This window comes from Periophthalmus magnuspinnatus, chromosome 15, assembly GCF_009829125.3.
Source record: "Periophthalmus magnuspinnatus isolate fPerMag1 chromosome 15, fPerMag1.2.pri, whole genome shotgun sequence".
NCBI classification, from domain to species: domain Eukaryota; kingdom Metazoa; phylum Chordata; class Actinopteri; order Gobiiformes; family Gobiidae; genus Periophthalmus; species Periophthalmus magnuspinnatus.
Window position 1 is genome coordinate 15,706,968 of NC_047140.1, and position 18,718 is coordinate 15,725,685.

An 18,718-nucleotide genomic window follows, 5' to 3' on the forward strand; every position below is an offset into this window, starting at 1 on the left:
AAATAGTTTGCCTGTGCAGTATCGTTGGCCCGGTGAACTGTGACTGAACGATCATGAACGTGTGTGTGTGTGAATGAGTGAGTGGTTCATTGATCTAAGGTGCTTTGAGTGCCTTGAATATAGAAAATCACTATATAAAAATGTAACCATTTATCTTTTAATATTCCTGGCAAAGCAATAACCTCTGTGAGACAAGCAGGTAGTGACCCCTGGACCAGAAAAGTTACAAAGTGCAACTTTTATGCTCAGGAGCAACAGTGGTTCCCTAACGTTTAGGTTTGGGTGTCTTGAAAGTCACTGAATCAAATGCTTTATTATTATTATATTGTATATATAGAAGATTTAAGTGAGGTTTTGCATGAGTGAAAATAAAACTTAGTTGTTGTGGAGGGATAATAAATGGTAAATGTGAAAATGTTTATTATCCAACTATTCTTACTATTTATTTTCCAGTAAATGACATACAGTGCACACATTTGTAAGAACAATGACCAAACATTACAAGTATCAAAAGATACCTATTCTAAAAATGTTTCTAAATGTGTTGACAACTGAAAAACAATGCATGTATGTCTAATGAGAGGGTAGAACTTATCACAAACAGAACATGGGACAGTTTTTCACATTTTAAAACAAGTTAATATTCCTCGCCCTCTTCTTCTTCTCCCTCCATGGAATCAGCACCCACTTCTTCATAATCCTTCTCTAGAGCAGCCATGTCCTCTCTGGCCTCAGAGAACTCTCCCTCCTCCATCCCTTCTCCTACGTACCAGTGGACAAAGGCACGCTTGGCGTACATCAGATCAAACTTGTGGTCGAGCCGAGCCCAGGCCTCAGCGATGGCCGTGGTGTTGCTTATCATGCACACGGCCCTCTGCACTCTGGCCAGGTCTCCTCCAGGGACCACAGTGGGAGGTTGGAAGTTGATGCCCACCTTGAAACCTGTGGGACACCAGTCTACAAACTGGATAGTGCGCTTGGCCTTAATGAAGGCAATAGCGGAGTTGACATCTTTGGGAACCACAGCCCCGCGGTAAAGCAGGCAGCAGGCCATGTACTTGCCGTGGCGAGGGTCACATTTGACCATCTGGTTGGCAGGCTCAAAGCAGGCGTTGGTTATTTCAGCCACTGTCAGTTGCTCATGAAAAGCCTCCTCAGCAGAGATGACTGGGGCATAGGTGGCCAAAGGGAAATGAATCCGAGGATACGGCACTAAGTTGGTCTGAAACTTAGTGCAGCGGTGGAAGTGCGGTCCCTGGTTTAGGCCTGTCCCACTTCAGCAAGATGGCGGCTACACTGAGGAGGACACACTTTCGACCGGAAGCTTGAAACCACACTTTGAGGAGTACTTCGAAGGGTCCCTTCAAAAGGTGCATTTGGCGAATTGAGACACGGCCAAAGCACACCTGGAGGGGAGGGGTCCTTCACACCGATGTAAACATGTACCTGCCCACACACTGCCCGACTCAAAAAATGTAGGTAGCACATATCTAGTTATTGGAAATAAAACACATCTAATTGTTTTAGACTCTAGAACAATTAGATGACCCGGTGCACTATCATCAGGCACATGTGTCAAACTCAAGGCCCGCGGGCCAAATGTGGCCCTCCACATCATTTTATGTGGCCCTTGACAAGGTAAATTAAAAGGTATGATGGTCTTAAAATGTCATTATATCAGGAGATACACAGTTACACAGCCATATTTTTACATCTAGGCAAATACATATGCAGTATTTGTAACTTGAATAAGTAAGAAATACAGGAAACAGTTAATTAAAAAGTTGAAAAAGTAGTTAGATTTATTTTACATCTGGCCCTTTGAGAGCAGCCATTTTGCTGATGTGGCCCTCAGTGAAAATGTGTTCAACACAACTGTTCTAGAGGGATATTTAGACTAGTATAAACACCGGAGTCTCATTTAGCTTTCAGAAAAAAAAAGAGAAAGAGGAAAAGAGAGAGGGGAGAAGGAGGGGAGGGGGACAAAGTAGGAGTGAGGAGAGGATAGGGGAGAAAGGGGTGAGAGAGCAAGATAGAGAGGAGAGAAAGAAAGAGAGAAAGGAGGGACACAGTGGGGTAAAAAAGAGGCAGTTGAGTGATAGGAAAGAAAGGAGAAGAAGGGTAAGTGAGTGAGTGCGAGAGAAGGAGGGGGAGTGAAGGAGGGACAGAGGTTGCGAGAGAAAGAGGAATAAAGAGAGTAGAGATGGATGGAGGGAGGGTGTAGAAGAGAGAAAGGGGAAGACAGGGGGTGAGACACGTTTAAAAGGGTAATTGACCATCTAATTAAATGAAAGTTATTAGGGGCAGAGTGGTGTGCAGCTGGTGGACAGGAGAGGATTGTTTAGATTCATTGTCAAATTATAACAGATTTTTAAGCTGTGCAACTGTTTGCTCGCCATTTGACCGGCCCGTCTCCTTCTATGCTCTCGGGCCACTTTGTGCATCACCAGGGGGCAGTGTCTCGCAGGAAATGACGCTCCTCCTGCTGGATTAAGTCTCTTTATAAATCTTCAGATAAACCTGAGCCAAAAGCATTTAATGTGGATAAAGAAAAGTTAGGGTGACCATTAATTTGAGGCCTGTGTCCCATGTCACAGCAAACCGTGGTTATCAACCTTTTTCTCCCAGCAATCAATATTTTCCTGTAGTAACAATAATAACAATAATGCAGTAGTCTTATACAGAGCTTTTCTAGACACTCAAAGTCACTTTACAGTTTTGTGCATCATTCATTCACAGCACATGCGATGGTAAGATACTATTGTAGCCACAGCCGCCCTGGGGCAGACTGGTGGAAACAAGGCTGTCGATCTGCACCATCAACCTCTCCGACCACCATCCACCACTCACACAATCCGCTTTCAATCACTTTCACACTAGGCAATGCGGGTTAACTGTCTTGCCTAAGGACACAACAACAGTTTTTGTCACTGTGGCACCTGGAATTCCCAGACATTTATATGTTGTTTTAAACAGGACATTTCCCAGTTGTCGATGTTTGAACATTGTGCTTGAAAATGACCAGAACATACAATGTTCACCTGCACTCAGATTTTTTCTCTCCCTTTTTTCTATCTGTCCCTATGTCTCTCTCCCCCTTTTGTCCTTGAGCAATTTCCGTCTCTCTTTCTTGCTCCCACTTTTTCTTTCCAACCCCTAGTTCTCATTTTACCTGTTTCTCTCTGTCCCTCTCATTCTCTCCCTCACCTGCATACAGTTTAAACCAGGGGTGGGCAAACTTTTTGACACACGGGTCACAGTGGGTTCTAAAATTTGACAGAGGAGCCGGACCAGGAAAAAAAATAATATATATATATATATATATATATATATATATATATATATATATATATATATATAACATTAGAGATTTGGCCTGTAGCATGTAGCGAAACATGAATATGTAAGGCTCATTGTTGTACAAATTGTTTTCCAAATGCATTAATTAATTAATTTATTCAATTTCAGTTAAATAAACAGCAGAAAAACTTTGAACAAGGTTTACCCTACCTATTTTAATATAATTTAGTCACGTTCGGCGGGCCGGATTAATAAGCCCAAAGGGCCATGTGTGGCCCAAGGGCCGTAGTTTGCCCATGTCTGGTTTAAACTCTTTAGTAAACTGAACCCAAATATTTCTTCTGGCTAATCCTCGCATGCTAACAGACCTGACTAAGCCCTGAAATGATCCTTCTTTAGAAGATTGGTTAAATTACATAAACTGTATTAGACAAGTTTAGCGGCACAGATAGTGCACCGGGTCACTATACTTTAGCATGTGACCAAAATTCTACTCCAAATCTGGACTCTCACATGAAAACCACATTCAGATCAATTCACACACACACAAAATTATGTTTAGAATTTGCAAGGAATGTTCCACAGTATACCATTAAACTTGACCAGGAGAGTCGACAAGGGGGACAAAGGAATCTGCTGTCCCGGGCCCCAGGGTCCAGAATTTTACCTTCTTCCTATCAATTTATATTTTGTTATGTTTTTCAAAAGTACCATTCTTACTGTGAGTGTTTTTTATTTTATTTTTTAATTTTGCATCATTTTGATTATTTATTTTATTTATACATGCAAAAATGTTGACCCTAAATATATTATGTCGTCTTGCTTAAGTTAACTTTAAGCTAAATAATTTAGATTTTAAAAAGTGTTCAGAATCAAGCTGTCAAAATGACATTAAAACAATCTGATCTTAAAAGTGTTGTGAAAATCAAAGTTAAGCATTAAATCCTCAGTGGGTACTGAGCAGAGCATTAGTGAGGCTCAGGCGCCACCAAGTGTTTGGGTTGAAGCATTACATCACAGTTTGGAAAACCGAAAAACCTGATGAACTGTAAACTTTTTTTCAAGATTTAAAAGTTATTATTTTTAGATTGTGCATTAGATCAGAGATGTCTTGCCCAAGAAAAGCAGTATTAGCAGCAGTGAGGTTTGATTTGCTAATGGTTAGGTTGATGGGTGAATGTTTAACTCACTATGCCACTGGAAGTCCCTTTTAATGAATGTAAGGGCCGTGACGCAGTGCAGTGTTTCTTTTGTCAAAGACACTAGACTAAAACTATTATTACTGTACAAAATCACTTTTGCCCAGTAGTAGTAGAAGTAGTAGTAGTAATAGAAGTAGTAGTAATAGAAGTAGAAGAAGAAGAAGAAGCTGTTCTAATGTACAGCTGCATGTCATCACCATAACAGTGGACAATCCATGTCTGCTGATGGCATGTCCGAAGGGTAGCATGTAGATAGTAAAAAGGATGGGGCTGAGAACCAACCCCTTCGGAACACTGAATGTGACAGGGAGAAGCCTGGACTTCCTTCCACCCAACAGAACACATTCAGTCCTGTCAGACTGGAACCACTGTAATACAAGATGGACATGTTTAATGCCATAATGTGGAGCCAGAAGAGTTCCTAACAAATTCTTGGTTGCTAAAGAGATGCCTAGCCGACGGATTAGTTGACTAAAAGGGGGTGTGGCAAAAACAGTCAAAACTATTATGATCGGACAAGTAGCGGACCCAAACTCAAAAGACTACACTGCACAGGAGTTCAACTATTTAAACAAAAATGGCCTTGGAAACGGTAAAACGTTAGATTAACTCCCAAAGCATCAGCCAACTCACACCATTCAGTCTCATTTCTGCTGTTGTTCCATACAAAACCTTGTACTTGGTTGATTAAAACACCATCCACTGATTGATCAACCAAACAACTAAAGGACTTCTGCCCTAAAAGTTATACAATGCAGCTTTAAACCCAGCTCCAAAATTCCCTACCGTGGACTTGATTGTGTCTTATCAGTTTTGTGTGTAACATTCCCTGAGAGTAACAGTTTGTGGTGTGTCTTCCTGCTCAGGATTATGGTCAGGTGTCATCTGTCTGCCTCTGCTCCTGCTCTGAATACAAACCAATCAGGATCAATACAAACCCATGAGGAGCTGGACACTGCAGACGCTGTGGACTAAACCTAAGGAGCACAAATGTCCACACTGCTAACAGATATTAGTCTGCAGTCAAAACCACACACTTGGATAAAACTTTACAAAGACAGAGGTACCCAGTTACATTTATTTGAATGACACTACTACTACTAAGAAATTATACTTTTCAGAGTACTTTTTTAGGAACATACTCACTCCTACATGAGTAATGTTTTGTTTTGTTTTTTTATATTGAAGTAGTAACAGTACTCTTACTTGAGTAAACATTTTGGTGACTCTTCCCACTAGTGATTTTGTGCATTATTTAAGGTTCATTCATTCAAATGACATAAATTCAAGTCATAAATCAGATGCTATATCCCAGTAGTTACTCCTGAAGTTGCTCTTACTTACTACTTACTACTATTACTTACTTGAGTAATAGTTTTAACTACTAAGAATTTGTGTTAAGGTTAAATATTTAAAAGTGCACTTTGTAACTTTTCTGGTAGGTGGTCCACTTAGGTGGTCTCCATAGAGATGTTATTACTTTGCCTGGAATGTTCCATAGTATGGCATTAAACATATGTTTTTTGCATAACTATCAGGAAAGCCACTGTCTAACAAAGGAAATTCAAATCTAATCTAATGGAAAAAAAAAACCCAAGTGTGAATATATAAGAAAAGTTCTAGCCATAAACTGTATATAGAAATTAAATTGGAAAACTATCTCCTCTCTCTCTGCAACTGTTGCTGTCAGACTCATCATTTTTGTCTTAAAATGTTCGTATTGACCCTCTCTACGTAGTATTTTTATTTTGTTATTGTGTCTGAAACTCAAGATATGAACATTAATAACAGACAAATCAGGCACCTTCTTTCTAAGCGCCCGCTCCAGCTAAACCAGCGGTGCAGGCGGGAAGGGGCATTAACTTTAACAGATTCATTCCAGCTCTTCTTTGGCTCTTTGGTTGCTATGATACTCGCAGTCTGAGTTCACAGTATGCAACTTGGCTCCAAATTCACCCATATAAGTGCTAGCCACGACACGCTTCATTTGACTGGAGCTGAGCACTATGGGTGATGTCACACTCCCTTAGTCCACTTCTTTATACAGTCTGTAGTTCCAACACATGTTTTGACTGACTCTTAATTAAAAAAAACAAAGCTGATCATCAGTTGAAATTTTAAATGACTGATTCTATTAAAATTGTTTTGATTGCATAACCGTAGCGTGACCTATATCATATCTACCATATTTGAATAAAAACATGACAGCCTTCTCCACTCTCTCTAGGAGCTCATTTTAAACCCCTCCACTGTTCGTTACATAAAGGTCACATAGATTAGCACCATATGGACCTCCCATTACAGCACCCAGCTAATAATATCAGCCAAGTCCGCTTCATGAGAGGTGTGAAATGTCAGGGCGAAAATGATGGGACAAACTGTTTTTACCTGTCAACTAAAGTCAATCTATTAATTTAATATAGTATGTAAAACGAGGAACTACAGCGACAATGGGACATCCATCCACTTTTGCACATTTGTATGGAGAGATACAGGACAGTACCCAGTGAGGCTCATCTTCCTGGGGCCGTGCTGGCTCTTTGTTTCTGGTGGGCTGGGGAGCACTCTAATTGGCTACTAACAGCAATTATTTATTTATTTTTAACAAACAAATCATTTTTCGTCTTGTTCTGCTGTTCTGATGCTTCGACAAATCACACTGGAGAATTTGCTTGGTCCCAATCGCTTTCAGAGATACGCCATTGTGGTTGTATCTGTCTGAATGTCTCCCATGCTCCATGCTGACACACTGACCGCTGCTGTGATCACGGTGGCCTTTGTGATTCGCTCACATCCTTAAATTGTCCAGACACAGGAAATCAAGTTTTCTTTCACCTTTCATAGTGAGGATAGCACAGGAAGTCGGCACAAACTCCATGGCGACTTCAAGCTAATTGTGCATTTCTTCAGCTTTTGACATCTTCTCTGAGACATTAAACTGACCAAAGAGACACTGCAAAAGTATCTGAGTTTAACAACCCAAATACAGAATAATAAGTGTCTCATTTTGATTGATTCAGGTTTATTTACTTGTTGGGCCTTGATTTAACCATGTAGGATATTTAAAAATATTTGGTTTAGATATTTACGTCTGTATTCAAGCTATAGACTGATAAGTACTTTTACCAGTAGTGACCCAGCAGCTTATAGGTTGTTAAAAAACACTTTTTGTTTACTTTTTAACATTGCTTTGGCTAATGTATCTCTGTAGACATTTTGCACTGCTGCCAAACTTGGCAGATTTTCTCAACAGTGGTCATTTTTTGGGTCTTCGATCTATATCACGGCATAACTCATAAAGCATGTTATTGGGCAGACTCAGTGATGTGGTGTGTTCTATACAGTGAAATTGAGTGGCACCTGAAGCGGGCGAGTGTTCAGAGGCTAACAGTGCAGTGATAATGTGAGCTGTCAATCACTCTGAGTCTGCTCCCACTCTGCAGCTCAGCCTGTGGACAATATTTAACCAGGAGAGACACTCAGTCCCTGTGCTTCAACTCAAATACACACCCACTCCAGACCTTGTGCCACCAAGATAAAACCTTGTGAAATGCAAATACTCATGGTATATTTTATTCTGTTTCATATAGGTAAGATAATGCTTACATAAGTATCTTTGGTCTACTGTTTGTGCAACAACGGCAATGCTGCCTTATAATCATCAGTGATCATACAGGAGCACCTGTGGTCCTCCAAAACAAAGCTTGTTCCTTTAGTCCCTTTATGCACTCTTAGCCTGCAGCTTTGCACACATTTATAGCAAGAAGCTTCATATGGAATCTACTGAAGCAGCCTCAGTGTGCACGTTCTGATTTACTGTATGTTCCGGACCATAAGTCGCACTTTTTTTTCATAGTTAGAGTGCGATTTATACTCAGATGCGATTGTTGTGTGAAATTATATAATTTCACATCTTTGTTATTGTCACACTGACAACTGTGTGAGGGCACTCTAGGCTTGTGTACAGTATGGCAACCACGCATTAGCACAGCTTCATCTACTTCTGGAGCTGGCAGAGTTGTTCAGAAGCGACACCGAGGATGAAGAATTCAATGGATTTAGTGATCTGGAGTGAGATCGAGAGTAAACTTGTTAGCTTGTTTTTTTATGCTTTAGTGATCGGATTAAGTGTTAATATCTTACGTTAACATACCAGACATGCATTCAGTTCACTGTCTATGCTTCATGTACGTGTTTACATATGTTTTAGGTATCGGTTGATTAAACATGTTACAGTTCACTTGTTCGACCAATAGATGGCTCTTGTATGTTTGTAATACCTGTAAGAAAATGTACTTGACTCGTTTTCTTTTATACACTTCATATATAATTTTCCCTTATTTATTTTGCCTTCATTTATAAGACCATAAAGGTGAACATTTTTAATTTTGAACAATATTGTAAATGTTTAGTTTATCATAAGTTTAGTTTACGGTCATGAAAACTACTTCCTGTTTTCTGGTTCAGCCTTTTACGCTAATGCGATGACAGAGCACAATTTATGAAACTATTGAGAAGTAAATTTTTCGATTCACTGGTTTGTTTACCAGCAGGCCAGAGTAGTATGTATATTTTCCATGTGTTCATGTGCAGTTTTGTGTGTATATGTAATATGAACCAGAGCTTATGTTATATTTTATGTGTTTGCTTGTTCTACGCTGTGAACTCTGATGAAAACACTGTTTGTGGACAAGCTGGCATATGTTACGTCAGTGTACCATATCTGATTAACTGTTCTTACCTTAACATACCAGACACGTGTTCAGTTCGTAGTCTATGTGTTATGTCAGCGTGCTGTACTGCTATTCAGCCTATTGTTGTCTATTTTATTGTTATTATTATAAATTGCCTTAAAAATATATATATATTAATAATAATAATAATAATAATAATAATAATAATAATAATAATAATAATAATAAATAAAGTCTGTTCTTGGTCTCGGATTTTGTCAAATAAATTTCTCCCAAAAATGCATTAGATTATATATATGTTTTTTTCCATTATTACACTTTTTTTTTTTTGCTGGTGCGACTTATACTTCGGAGCGATGTATAGTTCGGAAAATATGGTAGTTGTCTGTATAAATCCCATGCTTTTCTGCTGTCACTGTGTTGCATAATCCAGCTAAGAGGTCACAGTCACATTGTGTACAGGTGAGCTGGTTGCATGTGCTGGACACTGGGTGAGCCAAGCGTTTGGCCTGAGGTATTAACTGGATACTATGGATATTACTAGAATAGCATAACATGGGGATTTGGATGGCGATTGTTGCTGTGCAATAAGTGACAAAGGAAGTGTTTTACTGAACGGAAATGCTAGCAAACATTAGCATACTAACAGAGGTCTCGTTTTGATCCTAAAAGCACAATAGAATACATCTGAACTAGGCTACATTGATAAAAGTCAGATACATGTGAGATTAAAACATAACAGATTTACGTAAGCCCAGTTTTGTTTGTGATGAGGAAGCACTTTATAATATGTCTTTTAAACAATTCCATAAACTCCAAGCTGTATGTAAAATGCCAGCTTCAGCATGTTTGTGTGTCATTTCTGATGCAGCTGCTGTCTGAGCCGTCACAGATAGACTATGGTTTAACACAGTGGTCTCCAAAGGCATGTGTGTGATGGATGACTTAATGAAGCGGTGTCAGAGAAGCGAGAAATGCCTCACCAAACAGGGACAATCAGGACTCAGGGGTCAGAGAGGACTCAGTTCAAATAGGTTTTAAATTGAATTTTGTCTAAAACAGTGCAGACTATCACTGTGGAGAATATGTCTACTAAAGCTAACGGTACAGCCTACATAAGACTGACTTCATTTAATATGTCTAGAACATGCCAGTAGGGGGGAAGACTGGTTAAAGGTTAGTAAGTTCATTCTACAATATGTGAACTTTAAAGGTGCACTAAAATAAATTTTGTTTCACCAGATTTGGTGAAAATCATTTGTTTCACCAGATTTTTTATTTTTTATTTTAAATGTCGTTGAATTTGTCACAAAAAAAAGTTTGAATTCTGATTTACAATTGCTGATGTTTTAAGTATAATTTTTCTGTGTTTAAAATTTTCAAATAAAACAAAATCACCAGTAAATATTCAGCACATATATTTTTAGTCCCTCAGTTTAAACCGTCAAAATTCAGAGTGCAAAATTTACAGTGAAAATGTTTGAAGAAAAGCTAAGTGTTCTGATCTAACTCAGTAACAACCAGGAAATGCTGTTGGGAAATATCAAATAGGTGAGAATTAGCTTAATCAAAATCCTCATCTCTGTGATTCGTTAATCTCCTTATTCCTTAACTATAAGAGAACGGCCAATAGGAAACGAAAGTAACATATGTAACTACAGTTATATGAATCCCATGAGCACCAGAAGCGATGCTTCAAGCACTGATTATCCATCTTGCACATGAGCAGGTCGAGAATTTAATAACAACAACTTCACATGAATCACATTGAAAATTTAAATACAGAATAAAAATAATAACATGTTGATTTTTTTTTTTTCTCTTTTAATGTTGATTTTATGATGATTATTTGTGATTATTTATGTTTGATTTGTGTGATTTTAATGTCTTTCTTATTCTGTAAAGCACTTTGAATTACCTTGTGTACGAATTGTGCTATACAAATAAACTTGCCTTGCCTTGCCTTGCCTTGTTTTTTGGGGGTTTTTTGAGAAAAATTCAAAGTGAGAAATTCATCGGAATTTAAAATTCAAAATATGATGAAACTAATTATCTTCCATATATAATTAATCAGGAATAATGAACACTGCTCTGTATCTTGTGGCTGTAGGAAGAGCAGAATTGACATAAATTGGTATTTTTAAAGTCCCAGCTCTAGCTGTGTTTGTCAGGACATGTTTTCTCTGGTATTTACGAGCAGCTTCAGACGGTTAGAAAAATGTGCTCATTGTGTGTAAATGGTTCCTCATGGACTTGATCACACATCTGTGCTTGACTAATGCCTCTTGAAGCTATTAATGCAGTTTATTATTATTATATTATAATGTGTTTTTTGTTTTTGTTTGATTGTTGTTGTTTTGGTTTTTTTTGTTGTTTTTTTTGTTGTTTTTTTACCAAACTCACGTGGAATAAATTATTTGAAAATACTGTATTTTTTCATGCATGTGTAATTTTCAGCAGTCCATCACAATAAAACATGCATTTATAATGTATTCATGTTGAATAAACAGGAGTCTTAGCTTGTGAACCGAAAAGCCTGATTGATCAGCATCCATGACTGACTTTCTTTTTTTAAGAGGAATGTCTCGTGGAAGTTCACAGGCCTGTTACTGTCCATCTGTAAACAGAAAGGGTTAATGTTCTTGTGCTGATTGGACAGTATTCAGATTCAGATCAAAGAGTTATTTTAAGTCTTAGGTTGGATTTCAGCATTTAATCTGGAAACCCAAATTATAACATAAAGAACTTGGCATCATGTCCAATGTTTTTGTAATAAAGAATAAACCAGCATGACCGTTAATAAAAGTGAGAGGAATTTGAACACATCTGTATATCTGAGGACACAGTTAGCTCAAGTTTATGGAGTTTTAAAATCAAAACCTTACATACAGTTCCTTTAACTGGGAGGCGGAGAGAGATTTTACCCTTAAGTTCCAACAACTTACTTGTAGTTGTCCTATGACCATACTGAGTATGTAATTATGTGGGGTCAGTTGGTGGTCATCTGTCGTAATAACATGCACTATTTTGTTGAAAGGGAGATTCTGGAAACAAGAGACAGACATAAAAACATAATATGGTCAATACTGATATAAATAAACTTAAAAACAGTTTCACTTCATCCTGGTAATGAAACTACTGCACATTCATCAGGTTTGTCAAGTTGTTGTGTTCAGTTTTGTGTCATGTTTTTACATATTTATGGAGAATTGTAGTGTGGGAGCATGGATGACATAGACTTGTGGGTTGAGCACTGCACAGAATCTTACAGCTAACCATAAGGAAGTTCGAAAAGGGCCGGGAAGAGATCGCTAGATTACTCAAACATGCATGGGTGACATCGAAAACCTCTTCAGGCATGTTTTTGATGAGAGAACATTATAACATGGTAGAAAGCAAAAAAAAAAAAAAAAAAAAAAGAAAAAAAGTAGAATACCCCCTCTTTAAAGATTGTTGTAATTGTGAAGGAAGAGATTGCATACCAGGTAGAGAGTTGAAAGACATTTATCTGATCAGATGAATGAAGTTACAGACAGCAGGCACATGCGTTGTGTTTCAGGGGACTTTTCCAGTACTTAAAGCCCCATAAAGGTACTATCTATAGAAGGCAGGTCTTATAAGGACTTAACTCATTTTACATACTGTCTGTACAAGGTCACAAAGGGATGTGTAGTTAGCTGTTCACAGAGAGGTAGAATACGTCACTAACAGATGCTTGCAATCACTAAAAAGATGCATTACGAGATGTCTTGTCAACTTGAAAAGAAACACCAGTATCATGTGATGAAGCAGCTGGTTCTAGTGAAGACATCTTAAAATAAGTATGTGTCGCATTCTTACAGAGAAACAAGTTCACCTTAATGCTTAAGACACAAAGTATTCAACACAAGGTTTGAGAGTAAAGTAAAAATCATGCTTTCAATTGTTATTCTGTAGCGGTTACACAGACACCTTCACATTGGTTAGAATGTTGTAAAGGCCGACATTTCTACCCCTCTGCACATGAAAAGGGGCCCTACCTGTTACACTGGTTCTTGAATGCACAGAAAAAAAAAAAAAAAAGGTTTGAAATGAAAACCTAGAAAAACTCAAATGTAGCTCAAATAAGGTAGCAATGTGATGGTTGTGAACGAGCCAAACGAGGCTTTGAGAGGTTCCCTAACATGAACAGTTGGAACCGGATCTCATTTTTGAAAAGAGTCGAGTGTTGTATTACTGAAACACGAGTGAGAGCTTTGTGTACAAAAAACACACTCCCGCTCTTAGTTTGAACCTTTTTAAACAGATCTACCTTGGTTGTTTTTTCTCTGTGCTTATTATTGGCTTTTATATATATATATATATATATATATATATATATATATATATATATATTTTTTTTTTTTTTTTTTTTTTTATTATTTTTTTTTTTTCTGTCATATAATTCAATATTAAAAGAACCAGTCCTTTGAATGGCTCTTTGACATGAACAGATCCAAAAGATTCAGATCCCATAAAAAGAAAGTCTTATCACTAAAATAAGGTAAGAGTTCAAGAGTTCAAAAGACAGAATGGACTTTGACAAATTGAGATATAAGAACATGTAAAATAATAAAATAATACAGTGAATTCTTAGCCAGTAACCTATAAGTACTTACAGTGATGCCTGAAGATATTTGAGTGCTCCCTCTGCACACTTCTCCATGCCAATAAAGAAGGGACTCTGGAGTCTGTTGATATTGTGTTTTTAAAAAATAAACACTTATTATAAACAATTACATTCAAGACTGGTGATGAAAAATGGACCTACGTATAGATTTTGTAGTTGTTGTCGATCTGTATCAAATAAGTTGTAGTAATAGCGCACAAACTGTGATCCCACTTGCTGAGCCTCCTCTTGATGCTGTTTCTGGGAAAACATTTCAACAACCAAACGCAGAACTGTCAAAAGTAAAGAGCTACACCTATTTACTACAAAAGGGGGGAGGGGCTGACAGGGAGGGTCTGGGGAGAGCTGCATATGACAGGTTAGACTTCATTTTTTAATTTTACTGGTTTCTGGTTGGACAGAGGCAGCAGATATGACATTGTAGTAGTATGTTACCTAGCAACCATGATGTTAACAAGGGCCAAAACATGTCTAATTTACACAATAGTTATGATTTGACAAATAAAAAATAAATGACACCACCAATTTTGTTAAAGCAATGTTTAAAAAATGCCTTCCTCACGCGTAAATAGTCCCTGCATTTTTCATGAAACTGATGACAGTTGATGCCATATAGAAGGTAGAGGGATTATGTTGTAGAACTGCTACTTCCTGTATTTTCCAACTTTTTGGCTCTGTCCGAATGTTCATCATAGACCCTAACCCCTCATTCACTACACAGCCCTACACTCTTTAGCAGACTATGTAGTGCACTCATTCACAGAGCGATTCGGACATAGAGCTCACTACATTTGGGTCATTTGACTCTGCAGTCTGCGAAACTCTGATAAAACTTGATTTCTATAATAAATTATGATCAGATTTGACTGGCACACAAATACACAAATTCCTACAAATATGGACATTTAGAAACCACTAAATGTGCCCTCTAAATAGTGTCCTAAGTAGGGAACAGTGTGGATATTTGGACGCAGTTTTTGTTTTCTACTTTTCTTCACAAACTGCCACTTGACTGATGCAAGGCTGTGGTAAATGTTTCTCAAAGGTACTATCCCACCAAACCAGGTAATAATTTGAAAAAATATATTAATTTGTCATATGCACTTTAAGTAACAAGCCCTTTTTATCTGGTCAACAAACTCATGTCTGACAAAACAAAAAAAACACCACAATAAAATCACACAAGGGAGAATTCTAAAATCTAAAAGTTCTGCACAATATGCATGCACGAAACAATTTAACATTAATTCAAATTAATTTAAACATTAATTCAACATATATGTGTGTTTTTATATTTTTATTTGTCAAATAATAATTCCTGTGCACATTAGAGGAGTGTAACTGTTACTACATGGTTGCTAGGTAACAGTTATGAAATTCCTTGTTGTGATGTCATAATTTTCAATAAGGAAGTAAAATGACAATGCTAAAAAGATGTTTTTGCAAAATCTTAAATATAATGATTTGACATGACAAAACTGCGGTGCCCAAGGGGAGAAACACAGCTATTGGCAACTTCTATGGCTATCTGAACATCACACTAGCAAGTGGCAGATTTTTTTTGCTTTTTATTACACAAATGACTCTGTGATGCTGCTTATCACCAATTAAGAAAATTAAATTAGAAAACAAAGTCAGCACAGAGCAGTGGGCGTATGCTCGTGGAAAAGAAAATGAGTTGTTCGGAGTAATGGTGTGTTGAATACAGGAGTATAATGATTATTCAGACAGGCATGAATCACTCTGAATACAACTATGAAAGAGTCAATGAGAAAAGGAAATGAAAGCATGATTTTTACTTTACTCTCAAACCTTGTGTTGAATACTTTGTGTCTTAAGCATTAAGGTGAACTTGTTTCTCTGTAAGAATGCGACACAAACTTATTTTAAGATGTCTTCACTAGAACCAGCTGCTTCATCACATGATACTGGTGTTTCTTTTCAAGTTGACAAGAGGTCTTGTAATGCATATTTTTAGTGACTGCAAGCATCTGTTAGTGACGTATTCTACCTCTCTGTGAACAGCTAACTACACATCCCTGTGTGACCTTGTACAGACAGTATGTAAAATGAGTTAAGTCGTTATAAGACCTGCCTTCTAGATAGTACCTAGATAGTACCTTTATGGGGCTTTAAGTACTGTAAAACTCCTCTGAAACACAACGCATGTGCCTGCTGTCTGTAACTTCATTCATCTGATCAGATAAATGTCTTTCAACTCTCTACCTGGTCTGCAACCTCTTCCTTCACAATTACAGGAAACAACTATAACATGGTAAAAATAATAGGTTTGCTTTAACAGAAAATAAAAGTATTTTAAAATACATTTTTGGAGGGATTGGAGAATGGGTGTTATGTCATCAAACACGTGTTACACTCAAGCAACTCTCACCTAAAAATGTGCAACAGGGAAAAACATGCACACACTGCATAGCCCTATAGCAAGCCCTTTAGCACACAGGCTGCTATGTGACTGCATGCACTCAACTTTTTACGTTTTGTTATCCTGGTAGTTTGTATAGATTCAAGAAGATTTGATGATACTTTTAAGTAGTAAAATAGAAGAGAGTAAAAAGAGAAAATGCAGATTCATAGAAAAATAATCATTTCTCACCAGACACTGACTTGATCTTTTGACAAACTGCTGTAATTTCGTGGCAACTTACCAAAGCATTAACCTTTTCATGGCTAAAGGCAGATCTTTCACCAGAAAAGTTGCAAGTTTAGCTTAGTTTTTTTAATTAGTTTTAAAATAATTATTAATGATAGCAGCTGCTTTAAAGTTTAGACACTGTGACTTAAAATCCTCCAGAAATCCTAAATCCCTTCTTTGGTCTGAGCACTACTTTGCTCTGACCTTTGCTCTGTGTGAACCTTAAAGAGGGACTATTACACCTCTATGGGGAATTAGCTGCTAACACATACCATATTTTGCTCACCATGTTACCTTTTATTGTTTTGAAAATGTTATATTAGCCAAAAACAAAGTATTCAAATGTTTAATTAGTTTCAGTTTCATTTTTGACCCTCTGACCCCCACTACTACTACTGCACATCACATCAGATTTGTGAAGTTGTATTTCTTGTTTTGTATCATACTTTTTTGCCATATTTATGAAAAATTGCTGTGTGGGAGCATGGGTGACGTAGGCTTGTGGGCTGAGCAGTGGCTCGGCTTGTACTGGTAACCATAAGTAGTGTTCAAATAGGGCCCAGAAGGGATCGCAAGATTACTAGCATGCATGACCTATAAAACCACTTAAGGCATAGAAATCTCCCAAAAGCTCCTCTTTTAAATAATTGTCAATATTTCACACCCCATACAACTGTTATACATTTGTATGCTTTTAGCCCACTGTATTTTTCCTTACAGAGAGAGTGATGCATTTAAATGAAAAATCCACGCATGGACTGCTGAAATAAGCACCGTTAAGGTACATGATGAGACAAAAGACCGCTCCTGGCAGGGGAAGAATGTGAGAATGTAAAGGGAGATATACCATCAGCACCTGACTCCTGTGAAACTAGGGACTCTAGCTCTGAGCACTTACTGTCCAATACATGCTGTCCTATTCAAATATGAAATATGAAACAACACTGACCACAGTATAATAACCAAAAATTTGAATTGCAATTGTAAGAGTACAGTTACATTAATTACATTTTAATAAGTAAAAGTATTTTTAGTGAAGGTGTATTGAGTTTAAAAACACAGTGGAGTACTTCCTGTATTACCACATGACATCACAAGATGGAACAGAGTGTTTTCTATTTGAGGAAAGAACTCAGCCTAAATATCCAGGGTTTGTCTAGTAAAAATGTGTGAGTTAAACAAAGCAAAACTCTGGGCATGTTTTAAGGATACAACATTATAACATAGATCAGAAAATAATATAGGACCTTTAAAGTCCACATCTTCACCTCACTCATACTTTATAAATGACCTTCCTCCCTAATAGCTATGCTTTTAGCCTCATTTAAACTGCTTCACTCCAGTTCATATGCTCTTTATAATAATAATAATAATTAATAATTGATAATATAATAATTCTAATTGGTGTTTGTTGTTGTATCGAGTTGAGAGAAGAAGTACAAAAATATAGGAGGTAGTGATGAGTTCTAAAAAGGAATACTTCTACCTGTCATCAACACAGAAAATTCCTTCTAAAATATGCACAAGGAATATCATTTTCCTGGGGTTTAAACCTTTGTCCTCGTATTATACATTTAATAACTGTAATCACTTATTTTATTAGTCTAATTGTGTGCATCAGATGAGCTTTGGCCTTTGTTTATGATATGGTTGCTGTATAACAGGACTTGCCTCTATGTATGCCATATGTTCCGCCTGTGTCCATCCAGGAAGTGAAATTATAAACTTATACATTTTTAAAGTAAAATCTGAAAAATTATTATGTTAGCTATGTTTTAGTGGAATAAATCGTCTAACATTATGAACTTTACAACCACATTTCAAATAGAGCTGATAACTGTGCAATACCTGGAGGACTAAAGTGGAATTTGACGGGAGGAATGGTGTGGTCTGGAGGTGTAAGGACAGACCTAGCTGTAATCAGGGCAGTCTTTTGTGATGTTACCAACTGCTGGAAATTGCATTGGACAGTGGAGGCAACATAAACTTAGATTTAGATATTTTTGACCAGAAAGATGCAAATATACCTAGTTTTCACAAAAAATTGCCCAAAAAAAATGAGTAGGAACAGTAGGCAATGTTATTTAAACTCCATTGAACGCCACTAAGTGTAGTCCCAGTTGGCAAAATTAAAGTTTTCTGTTACTATGAATCATACCTGCAAGACTGAGGGATTACGCACACATACATTAGATGCAGTATGCTCCTCACTCACATTCTA

At 37.3% G+C, this 18,718-nt stretch overlaps 1 protein-coding gene across 1 annotated transcript in view; it reads right to left on the minus strand.

Moving 5' to 3' along the window:
- Nucleotides 1-637: 637 nt before the first annotated feature.
- LOC117382969 (tubulin alpha chain) overlaps nucleotides 638-18,718 on the minus strand; it is a 36,317-nt gene continuing 18,236 nt past the window's right edge. Inside the window, exon 2 of the mRNA XM_033980214.1 lies at nucleotides 638-1,255. Coding sequence (XP_033836105.1) covers nucleotides 638-1,255 — 618 coding nt within the window. The remainder of the gene's footprint in view (nucleotides 1,256-18,718) is intronic.